At 44.4% G+C, this 16,930-nt stretch overlaps 1 protein-coding gene across 1 annotated transcript in view; it reads right to left on the reverse strand.

Annotated features, from left to right (window-relative positions):
- STK26 (serine/threonine kinase 26) overlaps positions 1-7,902 on the reverse strand; it is a 32,881-nt gene extending 24,979 nt beyond the window's left edge. The window contains exons 1-2 of the mRNA XM_065077626.1: positions 7,607-7,902; positions 7,382-7,500 (exon numbers count right to left, since the gene is read on the reverse strand). Of these exons, the coding sequence (XP_064933698.1) occupies positions 7,382-7,423 (42 nt within the window). The 5' untranslated portion in view covers positions 7,424-7,500; positions 7,607-7,902. The remainder of the gene's footprint in view (positions 1-7,381; positions 7,501-7,606) is intronic.
- Positions 7,903-16,930: the final 9,028 nt, after the last annotated feature.

A 16,930-nucleotide genomic window follows, 5' to 3' on the forward strand; every position in this document is an offset into this window, starting at 1 on the left:
AGGAAACTCCTTTTTCAACTACTTTGCAGCTCATTCATAGCATGGCAAAGCACTTCATTACATAAAAGGCGAGGGGAAGGGGGAGGGTAGAAAGAGAAACACCCTGGAAAAAAAAAAAATCAGATTATTCTTGCCAACTAGGTTAGAATAAAGCTCTGCAGGAATGTAAAAATGTTCTTGCTATGACTGGTTGCCAGATAACACCTTCCTAGGTGAGGGATCAACAGCAAAATCATCTTGCTCCCCTCATAATTATCTATATGTTTTTAACTTATTTACATCAGTAGAAGATCAATCTTTTTAATTCAGCGTTTTACATTTTAGGCACTTTACAACACTTACGGTCATTTCAAGTTATAGAGTGTTTTTATTATTCTGCATTCACTCCCAACACAGAAGCCTGCACTGAAATACAGCTTGACGTCTAGCAAGGCATAGACACACTCTGACCCTTCGCCCCAGTCTAGGTTATTAAAATATTCAGAACATATAACAGCAGCCAGTTCAAAGGAAAGCCTGCAAGAGTTTGGGCAGCAGGGGGGGAAATAGGAAGGTTTAAAAAAAAAAAAGAGGAGGAAAAACAACACCACCACCAAAACAAACAAACAAACCAACCCACACAAACAAACACACAACATTCTCCAGGACGGAACACACAGCTCTGCACATCTGGTTCATGAAAATAGTGAAGCCACCCTGGGCTCTGAGACCCCCTTCCACAGCTCAAGTGTGAAACCTGCAGACAACCAACATTCCTCATTCCTTGTTCTCCTTCAACGATGCATACAGAATTCACGCAGAAACAAGACAGATCACGCCACAAAGCTTTTCCAGATACAGTGCCTCAATCAAGACCATTCAAACACAGATTTTGGCAAGACAAACTTGGCTTCACACTTCTACATAGTTCTTCAAAGCTTCCTTCATAAAGAAAGACCTAAACTGAAGTCATGGACCTAATCAGTACAGACTATCTCTGCAAAACCACATGCACAAGATATGAGGAAGAATGAGACTGGTGAGCTACTGTTACCCTGTCAGACCCTTTATCAACCATTTCTCTGATTGAGTTCTTTTTGCCCGATTTATCTGGCTAGCAATTCCTCTGGCAGAATAGATTTCAGTGAATATCACCGATGGGCATCCTTCCCAGGAGATTTAAGTGTCTCCTTCAGAGCTAAGGAGTGTGCTTAGTGATCCTCATCTAATCAACAGAACAGACTTGTTCTAGAAGAACTGCTATAAGTTTAAATCTAAAGAACAAATGACAGTTCTTTAAATAGAGTAAAAAGTGGTAAGGCAGTGTTAGGAAGGAATTTGATTTTCAATTATTGTAAGTTAGAAATAGGCATGATTTGCAACAGTGACTCCTGACATGATAGATAGCTCACCAACTCTTAATTTCTTCAAAGATAACATACAGGTAGCCACTAATTACAGCAAGCCAGAAAGTTATTTGTTACAGAAGGATTTCAAAACCAAGTCTGTAGTGTTCATCTCCAACCCCATCCCCCTAATACTGAACTCTCCTGTCAATTATTAAATTCAGTCCCTAAGAATGAATGAAAGACAAAACAAGAGTCTCGTATCACTTTTCAGAGTTCATGACTCTTTCTTAAACCTGAAGGTAATCACCAAAGAGCAAACAAGTGATACTTTAACTAAGAGATTTAAAATTCATCCTTTCACTTTTGGAGATGATTGAAAACCGCGTTTTCAGGACACTGAAAATAATGAAAATTGAGGGTACTATATGCTTGCCTGCCTTCAATAAGATGTTCCATAGGCCTCATAGGATGAATATTGCTGCAGAGGCACATTCAGTCGCATACATTCTTCATGGTGTGCCACAAAGTTACTACTACCTATAAAGAAATTATCTTCCCCTCAAAATAAGCATCTAAATAAAACTTTTGTTCCACTTTTTAACAGCAAATTGCAATATATTACTGAGCTATTGTTATATAGTGTCCTTTTTGAGGAAAAGGAGAAAAGAAAAATACAACTTTCATCGGGACTTGTACAGCTGAGACACTGGAATTCAAAAACAGCCAGCATGAACAGTTTCAATGTTGAATTCAACAGAAGAAAAAATACTATAGAAGAAAGTAACAATTACTTTTTATTTTTTTATTTTTTTAAGTTAAAAGTCTGGTTTCAGCTGTAAAGTTTTTATCTTTTGGGAGAAATCACACTATGCTCAAAACTGACAGCATATGATGGTACAGAACAGCAGAGAGATTTAGGTAAGAAGAGTTGAGTTTGTTGTATGTGCTCTCTGCAGCTTCAGCAGATTTGCCCCTGAATTCCAGGCCAGCGCACTTAACGTGTGTACAAAACTGTAAAATCTGCACAAAAACCACGAGTATAAAGACTGCTGCTTTTTTTCTTCTAAGCCTGAAAAAGCGTCTGCTGAATTCCAGGTGATTGTATCTACACAGCTACCATGCATTCAACCCGTTCCAGAGCTCACTCTATCCTCTTCCTTTGATAACACAAGACAGTACAAGTATGACTGAGCCCTACTTTTCTTTGTCATCAGAGTAACTTATCACAATGCACAAGATGGAAGAACCAAGTTCAGCTAATAAAGCCCGAGCTGAGTTAGCAGGCTGCTATTAGATATGATACAGCTTGTACATCAAGCACAACCAGGAAAGGAACAACCGCAGTGTTGAATTCCACAAATATTTTGATACATATCTGCTTCAAGTAGCAAAGAGGCATGTTCTCCACAGGTCTTAAAATACTCTCTTCATGCAGTCTGCCTGCACTGTGGCTCAAAGTACAAATCAAGGAACTGAAATTGGACAAGGTATTAATCACCAAAACACTGGAGTCCATCCTAGCTTAACCATAAGAAATCCCTGTTTTCTAGGCACTGCCAAAGTCTCCTGATGTCCTACAAATGCTAGACTTTCCAGTTCCCTTTAAGTTATGTCTCTAAATAATACAAGTTTAAAGTCTTTTCAAATTTACTGTAGAAGCATCAGGATACAGCCCAGTTCCTAGGAGAAGAATAACAGATCCTTGAATGGATCTTTCTTCAAATGTTTAAGTTCCTTTAATGCCCACCCTCTAAAGTATTGGATAGTAACAGACTGCTTGCTCTTAACAGAAGTCATATTCTTGTAATTACAATGCCTAAAGTTTACTAGAAATCTGACACACTTCCAGACTAACTTTAGGCACCACACATGAAGAGCCCATTTTTACAGGTGCACTAATTTTAAGAAAAAAATCTATTTTTTTTCTAGCTCTATGAAAAAGACCAATGCAAAAATAAAACACTAGCTCTCCTTTAATCTTCCTATCCCCACTCAATAACTGGATGTTAACTCATGTGCCTCTGAGCATTCTGCAGGGAGAGCCTCTGCAGCTGCCAGCTCAGGTGGTTCTGTGAGCAGCGCCCTACAGCCAGGCTGTTAACCAGCAGCACAAAGAGCAAAGATCACCTTTACATCCAAGTTTGTGTTTAATCAAGCAATTCTTCAATTGTGAATCAGAGTACACAGGCTGACAGGTCACATCCTTCTCTTTTAGAGGAAGTTAGGCTCTTTATTGCATTACAGTCTGAATGCCAGTAAAAACAGATGGAGATCAGGTCTGAACAACCTTTCTGGCTGCACTGAAGACTACTGCCATACAGGATCAGGAGATACAAACAAAGCCATGACAAAGCAAGCAAAAAGTGTCTATATTATTAGGATAGCAGAGATAAAGAGAAATAAAGCCCCAAATCAGGTTCCAAAGACACACATATTGACAAGAAGAAACGCAAATGAGAAAAATCAACATTTCCATCAGCTAACGAATTAATATTTGCACAATAAATTAGAATAGGAAAAAGGAAAGTGTATACATAAAAACTCTACCAGCTAAAAAAAGCATTTATTAATTAAGTGATGCTTCATTGCAGGTTTTCAGACTAGCTGGGAAATACAGGATGCTGACAGCCAGAAAAATCTCCTCACTGTCCACCTTGTTAATTGTTACTCACTTGTAAGTTAACAGTTTCCAGCCTCTTTCATTTGTAAAGATGTTTTAGAGTTATCTATGAAATGCTGCCAAAAATACAAGTGCATCAGAAACGCATCAATCTGAAAGGACTGACATACTTTAAACTTTCAGATCACTTGAAATAAACATGACCCTCTGAACTACACATCCCACTTGCTGGGCAAGGGAAAGCAGCAGCGTAGGACTATGAGTAAGGGGTCCAAGACCTTCACCCCAGCTCTGTTTTCAGTACAGGCCCTGGACTGATAAAATCATAGGATATCAGGTTAGAAGAGACCAGGAGAATCATCGGTCAAGACACACGTAGGCTCTAAAAATCTCTCTTGCATATCTAGAAACACTTTGTATGAGTTCAACTAGACTCCTTGAAGACAGTAGCAGTGGAGAAGTTTCTCACTGTGAGATCTCAAAACATTCCAGACTAAGAACTAGTTTGAATATTTTTATCCCAAGGAACAAAGTTACAGGGACATTATTGAATAAAAACTCCAACCTGATATTCAAACTTGGGGAAAACTGTGCTTCATGTAACCAGGACACCTTTAATTGCACTCACATAGCTCTATCAACCTTTGTTTTTTCCCTCGTTTTGGATTCTGTGTAAAATGCCATAATTTGGGGTATCATGCTTGGCTTTAGAGTACTCATTTTATACATTCACAGGGTACTTTGATTTTATTGAATGGGCTTAGAAGTTTGGCAGCAAGGTAAGTTAACATGATACAATAGGATCAAGTGAAGCCTTTCCAACGCAGTGAGGAAAATGAATGTGTTCAGGAAGTTGTCTGCGCAGGCAAGAATTGTTAGGTATAAAATTTGGTTTTGTTAGGGAGACAGGACAGGTTAAGCAGAATGCAACCACTACATAAACAAATGGTTCTGTAACTACTCATAAGGGCAACAGATAATACTACCTCTGGGTCCTATATGGTTGCCAGGCTACTGAAGTCAGACTCTCAGTTCACCAAAATAACTGTGTGACTTTCTGTAATTTTCCATGTTTGGGTATTTTTTTTTTTTTAATGGAACCTGAGTCTTCATAAGATGAAAGATCTTGAAACAATCAAAAAAGCTTCTGTTATACTCTAGTGATAAACTATCAAAGTCTTCTTTTAGGAGTATGAGAATTACACATTATTTCTAGATTTTTATTGATTTTTTTTTTTTTTTGGTATAATGAAATAGGAGGGAAAGTATAAGATTACAATAAAATTGAAAACTTCAAACCTGTAACACATTCTCTGGCAAATTCAGTTTCCAACTGTTATATGCAATGAAATGTTCCCTCAACACAGACTACAAATTACAAAACAAAAGGTTTGACATTACAGGCACTTTCCCACAGTGATAGTTTTAATGCAACTATCAGATCTTCTTCCATCACAGAAGAACCTGTTTATTCCCTCTTCAATCGATCACAATGCATTTAGTTTAACATTGAGCAGGAGCAGGGATGCTTTTATCATCACTTGGATGATCCTGACTCAATAGTTAAGATAGGTTAAACAAACAAAAGAAGCAACCCTTATACCTCAGACTACCACACGTTTCTAGAACAGGTTCGGGGTTTTTTTTTAATTAGAAGGGTCTTGGTATTTTTTTTAAGAGAAGAGTGAGCAGTATAATTTTGCACCAAATTCTATTTATTTGCATTCTAAGACTTTCAGGACTTGTGTAATAGTCTTCATTTTAAAAGAAAATACGTATTTTAATTCTATGCAGCTGTACATATCTAACAGTTTAAAAAAAAAAAAAAGCTTTAAACATACAGATATATGTTAAGGGATCTGGGTTAAACTAACAACAATACTAGTGGAACTAAGTATGCTATTACATAAAGTTTATTAGTATAACAATGGAAAATGGGACCTTAAATAATTCCAAGGTCCTTTTGTGATGACAGGACAGCTATGGAAAATAGGAGAGCAATACATTAAGCAGATATAAAAATAAGAAACTGAGAAACTTGGATTTTGAAATAGAAGTCTCCCAAATACAAACAAACAACATGCCCCCCACCCAGTATATAAATAAAGGAGCTCTGGCTAAAGCTTCTAAATCTTTTATCACAAAATTTCTTTACGATGTGCCAATACAACAGTAACCCTGACAATTAATGGAACAAGGAGGTGGAGAAAATGTGGTTTATGTCCTCTTGTATCAACATAAAGTCAGCAGATGGCCAAAATTTAACTGATGTCAAAAAGCCTGCAAATTATTTGAAATCAGAAAGGTAAACCAAACCTTGCTACTGTAACTGTCCCAAATCAATATATAAATACTCTTCATACATCAATTCTACACTTTCTAAAAGCAATGAAGATACCTGAGCAAGAGAAATTTTAACTTTCTGCTCTGAAACGTCCCGAACTCTTTATTGTACATGTCTCACATATGTATAAAAAAAGTTTTTACGTTATTTGAACTGAAAAAAGCTCCAATATTATCCAGCTGTGACTATCTCTTAAGTTAAGAGAAAACTCAAAACACTGTGCTGCCAGCATCTGAAAATCAAAAATCAACACCAAAATTAGTTTGGTCCTCAGCTCCTTTACGTTTGATAGAGATCCCTGAATAATTTTGTATTACACTGTCCAGTGTAATAACAACGAAGAGTCACAGAAACTCCACCTTTCCTATTAATATCAGTAACATACGAGCTTGCTTATTTTCTAAGCGGACACCACAAACACAGAGAAGCGAGAGCAGGTCTCATTCCCCATTCCCGGCCGAAGAGAGGTGCAGGTTTCTGACAGATGACGGCTCCCGGAGCAAGGTGGCCGGGTTAGCACGGACCTTCCCATTAACCGAAGGTCCTGGGAGAAGCTCCGCTACAGGCCCAGCGCCCAAGTGCCTGTTGGTGGGGAAGTCCTGCAGGAGGGTACGCCTGCCAGCGAGCTTGATATGTCATTTACAGCACACCCACACACCCTGCGATTAACTTCATTTCGCCTTTAATCAGTTTTAGAAGCTCTGACGCGCTCCTGGATGCGGCGCGGCCAACCCTGAACAAAGGGGGGCGGGAGGGAGGGGGCACCCTTCGCCTCCGAGGGGCTGGCGCAGGTACGCGACCCGCGGGGCACGCTGAGGGAGCGGGGCCCCTCCAGGGCCTCCCGTCACCTCCGGGCACCTCCCCGCCTCGCCCGTCGAGGGCTCCGGCCCGCGTTCCTCCCTAGGCCGAGCGAGGCCTTTCGGCGGCCAGGCCGCGCCGCCCGCCCCGCTTCGCCCACCCGCGGTCCCCCAGACCCGTCGCCCCAGCAGCGGCCTCCGCCCGGTGAGGCCACAAGCGCCGCTTCCGGAGCCGGGGCCGAGCCCGGGGCCCGTCGCCTCCATTTTGGGGCCGGCGCGGCGCGGAGCTCACCTGCATGCCGGGCACTTGCACCGCCACGGGCGAGTGGGCCATGGCGGGCTGCGGCGGCCGGGCGCCGCCCGCTGCTCCCCTCTCACGGCCTCCCTGCTCCTGGGCGGCGGCGGCGGGGCCTGGAAGGACAAAGCGGCGGGGAGGCGGCTTCAGCGCGGGCCGCGCTCCCTCCTTCCCTCCCCGCGGCCCGCCCTGCCCGGCAGCCCCCGCCCGCCGCCGGCTCACCTCACGGCCGCGGGACTGGGGCCGAGCTGCGCGACGGCAAGGGGGGCCCTAGCGCCGCTCTGCCATGCCCGCCGGGCTCCTAGCAGCGGCCGTGCCGGCTGGCGCCGCTCGCCCTGCCCATGCCCCGCTGCCCGGTCCCGGCGCGGGGGCAGCTGCTCGGGGCCCCCCAGAGAAGCGCGCGGGGTGGCGGCTCTCGGCACTGCCGGGGCTGAGCTCAGAGCGCCATGTCGGGCTCCGGCAAAGAAGCGGCGGCTGCTGTGCGGCGGCGACGGCTTCTTCCGTCTCAGCCCCGGCCTCGTGGGGCGGAGCCGCCACCGCCGCCACCGCACGGGCCCCGGCGTCAGCTGCCCCCGCCTCCTCGGGCGGGCAGGGACCGGGGGGCGAGGGAGGGGCGGCGGGGGTCCCCACAGCGGGGGTCCCTTCAGCGCCGCCCGCGGCGTTGCGCGTTACCCAGGACCCCTCGAGTGCTGTCACTCTGGCCAGGGCTCCTGAACACGGTGTCACACCGGCCTGAACCCCTCGGGCACACTGCCACAGGGTCGTTTCCCCCTCAGACACGCCGTCACAGGGTTCTGTACTCCCCCATACACCGTCACAGCGGCCGAACCGCCAGACGCACGGCTTCTGCTCCTTGCACCCCCAAAGACACAACCACCACCGCACCCTGGGCTCCTGCACCCCAGGGACATGTAGTTGCAAATCACCGAGTGGATGTTTTATTGGTTTTATTTGCTTTTTGAGACACAAAGAGGTGGTGTCTTGTCTCCTTGCAACCAGGCTTGGAGAAGGTAGCATGGGCATGTCTGATGAAACTGGGGGGGTTCAGCTGTCCATTTGGGGCAACTGGTTTTCTTGTGCCCCCAGGTCTCCACCAGCTCTGTCCCAGCTGCCACCGGACCCACCCAACACACACTTCAGTCTCAAACTGCCTTCTCCTTCCCTGGTGGGGTGGGTTGCCCCCACATTCTACTGGGACCTGGGGAGGAAAAAATAACTGGTTTGGGGTGACATTTTTCCTGTTCATACGTGACTCACCTATTCGTGCTTGTGATTCACATTCTTTATACACGAGAGTTTTTGCCAGTTACTCAAGCAAAGCTAAACCAAACATATTTTATAACACTCGTCTTCCCCTCACCCCTCTGAGCAAGAATGTAGAAATCACATGGGCCCATCAAAAATATCCTCGTGGGTATGCGGGGACTTCCCCCAAATTCACGGGTTTATAGGTCCAAAAGCCAAGAAAACATAAGGTAAGCTGGAGGTGTTGGACTGTTGGTGGTATCATAGCTACCCTGTTCAGAGGGTGGGTCCCTTTGGAAAGAATGTGAAGGGAGCTGTTCTCTCCCCCTTGCAACTCAGAGAAATATTGCACTGTGGCAAGGAACACAAAACACCTCTGTTCAAGGTAAGGTTGTGTTAAAGCAGGCTAATGCCAAGAATTTAAACGTTGGGCAGTCTTTCCATCCTTAACTCACTGTGGTTCGAACCAAAAAAACAGTGATGTTAGTTGAGGACAGGCTGGTGGCTCATGCTGGAGTATTTTTGTTTCCAACTTGCCGGTTTGTTAAGCCTTTACTGTTATTAAAATATGTACTTTCTTCTGCACCTTTAAAAAAATAACATAGCTTTAAAAGGCTCCTATGCAGTAGCTACCTAGGAGCCTACAAGGAGTTCATTTTAAAGGGTGGAATATATAAGGTAAGTATTTTCTGGAAGTTTATACCATATACTTATATTTGAAAATGTTTTTGATTAATAAGCCTTTGGAAAGAAAGAAGATTTTCTACTGAGAAAAAGCCATCTTAAGTATGTACAGTGATTCAGTAAATAAATGAACATTCACTCATGGAACTTATGAATCCTGCCTACTTCATTCTGCTCAAACATACTTAAACCACTTTTCCTCTTACCTTTTAATGATCTTTAGAACACGACCCCTGAAAAAAATCCTGACAAGGGAAATATGAGAATTTTTGTTTCATGCTGCTAATACATTACTGTCCCTCTGTTCCTCTTCTGGCTCCAAGACTCTGCTTTTCTTTTTCCATCCATTAATTACCTTGATTTTTCTCCCCAGAATCCCACTAACTTGTTATCTCAGCCTTGCCTGGATTTTATACTTTTCTTCAGATATTTCCTCTTGAAGACACCTGTTTACTTTCTATCAGAGAGAGTACTAATTGCAAATCCTTCCTGTTTTGGGGCCATATAGTGAGATTTTTTGCCTTTCATGCATTTCTGACTTGCATGCAGCTTAATATAACATGAAAGGGACTGTAACAAATTTATTTAATAGAGGAGGACAATTGCTATGGATGTGATAAGGTACTCTGCCCAGTAATTATATCTGTAGTTATTTCCCGCCTCTGGCAGGATGGCCAAGAGAATCGCAGTGACGATGCAAAGCAAAATGTTTGGCAAAAAGGCAACGCTTGTTTATGCCACACGCACTCCAAAAGTCCTGGGATGATACAGTGAGTGAAGCCAGGGAGGAAAATCTGTCAGAGAATCTTAAGTAATCAGCTGGTCATGTAACAACTGAGTCATCCAGCCAGGCTGTGCAGTGAGGTAGGCTGGCACCATAACATCTAAGAAAAGGCTTGTAATATTGTATGCCACTCTGTAATTAGCAAGTTCTAATTTGTGCATTAAGAAAGTCAGGTGGTCAGTTGCTGATATTGCCATATGAAAGACGTTCCCTGCCCCTTCTCAGCTCGCCCTGTAAATACAAGTTGCTGCAGTTTTCCAAGACTTAAAATGGGTCTACAATTCACTTAGGACAACTCACAGGGCCTTACAGTAGTGATGTGACCCAAGTCAGACCTTCTACTGTTTTGTGTGTTTAACTACTATTTTTGTGTTGCTAGTGTGAAAATGTTTTTATATCAGAAGACTGCAGAGAGCTGGTAAAAACACTGGGCTCTCTGAGAGTGCCTGCACCATGTTAGCTGATTTAGACCTACCGCAAAAAATAGGTGAAATTTCTCTCAAACTTCCAAATGCAAATTAATAAAACAAAATAACTTACACTGCTAAACAGAAAAATACTGCATCTTACAGCTGTGAACTCCAGGGACTCCTCACAGCAATTTGCTGGGGTGAGGGAAGGAGTGGGTGTCTGATCTGGTTCTGGCAGAGCTGATGCAAATTCACCATTAGGAAAGACCCCATCAGACTCACACAGCTGTCTAGGAAATGTGATACCCAGTTTCTATAAGTCAGGGTGGATCTGGGTATTGCAAACCCTTTAGTGCCTTTGCAAAGTTCAGCTGGCCGGTGCAGTGCCCGCCTGGGCTGTGGTGACCATGCACAGAGTGCATCTGCCTCACACCTTTCTCCCAGCAGCATGGCTAGTGGGTCATCACATAAAAGCAGAATACAGAATCCCAAACTGGTGAAATTCAATGCCTTTCTTGTTTTTACATTTGAAACATCCTGTCAAAGATGTTGTGGAGGTTAAAAGTTTACTAGGACTGGGAAAAAAAAGGGCTAAGTGTTCACAAATGGAGACATTCACATAAGATGGCCAACACGCATTTTCTCCAAGGGACAACGCTGGCACATCCTTGACACAAGGATGATGGCTTTACCGCATTCCACATCCTCCATCAAAGACAAGAGGGCAAAATGATATTTCTTAGCAGGGCAGAATTACATATCTTCCTGCAATCTTCTTCTTAGAAACGGCTGAAGTATTTTTTAATTGACACTTCCTGCACTTTTAAGAAAAATGATCAGGCTGAGGTAAATACCTAGGATGGAAAAGGTGGGTGAGGAATGATGGCTCACCATCTCCTTCAATGCAAGAACTAAGGATCATTAAATCAAACAAGCAGGTGCCAAGTTCAAAAGAAAAGTTGGCACTTCTTCACACAGGATATAGTTAAGCTGGCAAACTCCTTGCTATGGGCCAAAAGTGACTGAACAATTTAATGGAGGGGAAAAAAAAACACATTGGGAAATACTATTTATAAAACTAGCACCTCTGGTGGAGGAAGTACATGAGCTGCAAATCCCCGCAGGCAAGTGCAAGTGTTGCCCCTGCTCACTCTGTTCTCAAGCAGCTCCCCAAGTCCCTGCCACTGGCTCCAGCCAGAGATGAGCTGCCATAGTAGATGAGCTTTGCTCTGGCACGATCAGCCTGTTCCTGTGTTGAAGTTTCGACCTGGAGGGTTAACATTTGGCCGGACAGCACCCAGCTGAGATGGGAGGGACTGTCCTGCCATGGTAGGCAGAGGTACTTGCTAACAGAACAAGTAGACATGGTGCCCAGGGCACTAGATGAGTCTATAGCAGTTTCATTTCTTTCCTGGGAGATCTTCTTTGACATAATCTTTAGTTATCCTTAACAGGAAAAAAAAATCTGTAAATTGACTTTATGCAGGTACTAAGCTAATAGTGAATGTGTATTGTACCAGTGTGGTGAATGGTGAGTCATTACTTGACTAAGGATTACGATAAACTGAATGAACTGTTCACAAGTTCAAGGGCACTTTCCACCTTTGTGACAAAAATATCCTTGTACTGGTGAACTTTTTATTTCAACATAGTAATTGGCTTAAAGAAGACAGTCTCTACAGCATACTCCTATGCTTCTAAGATTGCAACATAAGTGAGATGTGGTTAGTGCTGTCTTTTTGACCTCTTTATTACAAATATACTCTACTTACACTTCTCTCTGTAAAATAAACTACCACATATGTGTATATTTATAGGTAATTCTATCCAATTCAGTAGTTTAACGTCACAGGACACTGATCTTCTCAAATTAATGTTCTCATATATTCTCCTCCCTGCTTGCAAATATACTTTATTCTTTTAAATAACTCTTCCCTAGTCTAATTTCCCCCTTAGCAGGAAATCAAAATTTCAGCAAAGCTTACGCTCTTGGAATACCAAAAATAGTTTGGCCACAACAGTGGAAGGGGTGAAGGAAGTGAGTGAGAGGCCCTGCCAGTGGGCAAAGAGAATGCCAGCCCCAGCAGCACAGTGTCTTTGCACAGCTAGTACAAGCTTTTTTTTTTTTTTTTTAATAAAATACATACAGTATTTATAGGATTAAAAACATGTCTATGTAAGGCAACAGCAACAAGAAGTTAGTTCTAGTGGAATTCCCATACTAAGCACCACTACAAAGGGACACAGGCTGATAGCCCCGGGCAGGGCTCCGGGCAGGGTGGATGCTGCTCTTAGCACCCACTTCTGCCAGCACCAAGAACAGGGTGGAAAGAGAGTCAAGATGGGTTAGAGGAAAGCGAGAGAAGAAAGTGGTAGTTTTTAAAAGATTCAAACATGAAAACTAGGGAGGAAATGGAAGAGGAAATGGAAGAGGGAAAAAGAAAAATCCAGGAAGAAGTGGTATCTCTTCTCAGTAGTTCTCACCTGGGATTACCGTTCGAAAGAAAATAATCTCTTTCTACCACATCTCCAGTCTTTTTTGGTGCCTGGCTTCTCTTGCTCTCAAGAAGAGGATGGTCTCATCACCTCAGCCCCAAGCTATGCTGATCCAGGTCTGCAGCAAGGCAGCAACAATTTAACGAAGGCAACTGAGAGAAAAAAAGAAAAAACTGAAGCGCTGGAAGCTGCGAGCAGGAGTCTGGTTTTCCCCAGCCTCTCCAGGCTTTCAGCACCAAAACGGAGCCACGCAAAAACACCTATGTGCACACACATGCACACCCATTTTCAGCCAGTCTCCCCAGAGCCTGAGTGATCCCTCCAGAGAGGCTGGGGCCATCAGCTTGCTTTGTGCCATCCTGCCACATGCCTCTCAACCCCATTCCCCTGCACGCTGGCTGCAGCAACAACGCCTGCCTGTTGGTCCCTGACAGCGCTTGGCTCCCGGGAAGAAGTATTCACACACGATGGCAGCTCAAGAGAAAAGTTGAAAAGGAATCAAAGCCATCTCTGTTGAAATAAACATCTGCTCTGCGTTCAGTATCGTGGCAACGGGGCTCACAAAATGCACGGGCAGCCCTCCAAGGGCTCCTGGCACATCACAGCTATCAGTACCTGCTGAAAACAGGCTGGCAGAGTGGTCACGGCACGGTGGGGAGTACAGACGGGGATGCTCAGAACAGAAAACTTGGGTCAAAGTTAGAAATAACTTCGTAGTTCCCTTGGAGGAATATGGCTTAGAAATCCATGGCCCCTGCAGCGATGCTAGCAGGTAGGAAGAGACAGTGGCACCATGGGTCCTTCCGTGCAGCTGGGTCATGTGGTTATCACCCCAGGCCATGGACAATTTCTTCCCAGTTGCCCCAGTTCAGGCAGAGGAAGAAGGCAGTGGGATGAGGCTGTGGAAATGCACTTGTCCCTGGAGCCCGTGCAAGGAGAGATATGTGTTTGGTGGCTTTCAGTTAACATGCAATTTCCTGAGGAGCAGGAAGGGTAGGCAGAGACCCATTGCCTTTGCCTCTAGCTTCTGCAAGGCCAAACTGGGACATTAAATGCAAACCTCTCCGCTCTTTGTTTCTAGCTTTGCCTTCCTGCATCTCTGCAGCAGCAGCACTGTGACATGAGGTTGGGCTGAGTCTGACTGGGGCAGAAGGCTCTGACCACTGGGATGGTGTTACTGTCACAGCCAGTGACAGACCCAAGTGCCTTATTTGTCTTGTTTACCCTTTGCTATTAATGACAGTGCCTTAGTAAGGAGAGAACCACAGCTTGACTCGTGGAGACCCACCTGAGCCTTCAATTGGAATTAGTAATGATGGGAACGAGTCTTTTTAGTGAGTGAATTGGATGTGGTTGAGCTGGAAATCAGTGTGAAGGGACAGCCTGATAATACCACTGTTACTGAGCTTCTCCTCAGAGTAGAAATGCACATGAAATACAGGAATCTGATACCTTCCTGGGAGAGAGAACAGAGAGATTTTTGTCTCTGGTCCAATTTACCCAAATTCCTCCAGAACACTAAGTGACAAACACAGCCTTCACTGAGAGCTTCAAAAGGAAATGGCTGTTTGCATGAAACACATACTAAGTCAAGTTTGTTGTTAAAAAGGAACTTGAGCAAGAGGAGAGAATGGAACAAATCTCTTGGAAAAATGTCCAGAAGCCACTGGATTGTGGGAAATGAGGCTCAACATCTGTGTCCCAGTTGGGCTGTCACTTGACAAGAACAGCAAGTGCCTGGCTTTGGGTGTGCTGCTACACATCACAGATGGTGGTTTCTGTATAGAGAAAATCAGAAGATGCTCGAGACTTCAAAAAGGACAGTAAGAGGGAGAGGGAGGGCACTGAGAGGCTGTGGTGAGGACAGTTTAGAGTTTTGCTAGTTTTACAGCAAGACAGAGTAAAAGCATAACAGAAATGAAAATGAAACACAGGGCTACCAGAATATCCTGTTAGGTTTTCACCTCCATTTGAATATATAAGTAGGGTCATCTGGAAAACGTCCTCTCTTCACGATTCTGGTTTCCAGTAAATGAACCCTCAAGCAATGTTGCAAACCAACTCAGCTGCCAGCATGGCTGTGACTGGCCGGGGGGCAAATGGGATGACAACAGGGTTGACAATTCTCAGCCCCAGTTCTGCAATCACATTGCTACAGGCAGAGCATGGTAGGTAAAATATAACTCCATGCAAGGGCCAAGGTCTCTCTGGGTGAATGGGTGAGGCCAAAGCACCAGTGTGGTGAGTTGTCTGGGTTTAAGTGTGTTCAATGACAGAGGCTGCAGCAAGGAGAGGAAATTTCCAGTTCAACCCTGTGTGTAGAGTCATTTTTCTGCCAACTAGGAGCAATCAAAGAACAGATGACTCATAAGTTCACATCTCTCCTGGCTGCTTTGGGAACTCTACTCTATCTGGTCCAACTGCTACGTACACTTATCCCTTGTGCTGACAAGGAAGTCAGACATAAGTATGTGGATCAAGGCCAGCAAGGCTACTAGTGAGACTGCGAATGCCATGATGGTGACAATACGACCTGTGTACTAGAAGGCTGCATCTATAAAACGCACAGTGTTTGGTGCCTCCTTCGTGTGTGCTAGTGCTTGACCACCTTTGCATCCAGGAAAGTGGGTGTACTTTTCAGTTAAACATAAATAATGGTGACACTTGTTTAAGTAGCACCTTCTACCAGCAGCTGTTGATCATCACACTCAGTCCAGGAAACTGCCACTACAAAGGTACAAAGTATGGGGAGGATATGAGTGAGAAAGGGAAGAAGGGAAGAGGAAGCATCACAGACCCCATTACCATTCACTGCTAACGAGCTGCTGAATACATGGGCCATTGGTTCCCTCTTTCTCAACGTGTGAATGAGGAACGACAGCAAAATAACCTATCAGCCAGTGGGAAAGGATCCCCGGGAGATGTGTCAAGAGTGCACTCCCGAGCCTGATCTTCCTGCTATGTTTGGAGAGGCTGCCACGGGGTAAATGTTTGCTAGGCTGACTCAGATACTAATGGGAGTCAGGGGATAAGTGGGAGAAGAGGGAAACAAAGAAGTCAGAGCAGCAGAGGAGAGCTGAACTTTCATAAGAGGGAAGTGAGGAAAGCTTGTTTATGAGCTGATTTGCCAGGAAGTCCTGTGACTAAACTTGTTTCACCAACCGATTTTATGGACCAAAATGCACAATAAGGATGTGAAAAGGTGGGTTCACATTCCTTCATAAGGTTATAGCAAACTCCCTGGAAGCTCTCCTGCCATCAGAGCAGCCCATCAGAGCAAGGCTTTGCCTTTGCAGCTGAGACTGTTGCATGGGGCCTGGGAGCAGATTTTGTAAGCCCAGGGAGGAAATGAACACAGCAGAGCTGAGCGTTCTTGCAGAAATGTTCTTTTTTGCAACTTAAAGAAAGAAAATTTGACATGCCTTAGTTTTGCACTGTGCCATTTGACTGCTCCCATGCAGCACAACAGGGCATCTCTTCACTTTCTGTTCCACCTCTCTTGCACCTGTCCTCTCCTCTTTGCACTCAAATGAAAGCAAGACTATACAGTTCTACAGTTTCAGTGGCAGCTTATGGATCACGTGGGAAATGCACAGAATCGCATGGGAGCCTTTTCTAGCAGAACTTTCCACTTTCTGCCCATACCGCAATGTGGACAGAAGACCAGAGGTGTTCTGGGAGTTTGTGCAAGCCAAACAGGATGGATGCAAAGCACAGTGTCACCTTGATAAGCCTGTGTTCGTGGTAGGACAAGTTGAGGAAGATGCTGACAGACTGAAAGAATGAGGAGAAGAGGGAAGGGCAACAGTGCCAATGCAGAAAGATTATCACAAAATAATGTTTGGCTTGCTTAAACATCAACTCACAGATAAGAGGAACAAGCCATCCTCCTGGAAGGGTTTGCACAAGCCAAAAGGATGAACTATT

Source organism: Columba livia, chromosome 12 (assembly GCF_036013475.1).
Source record: "Columba livia isolate bColLiv1 breed racing homer chromosome 12, bColLiv1.pat.W.v2, whole genome shotgun sequence".
NCBI classification, from domain to species: domain Eukaryota; kingdom Metazoa; phylum Chordata; class Aves; order Columbiformes; family Columbidae; genus Columba; species Columba livia.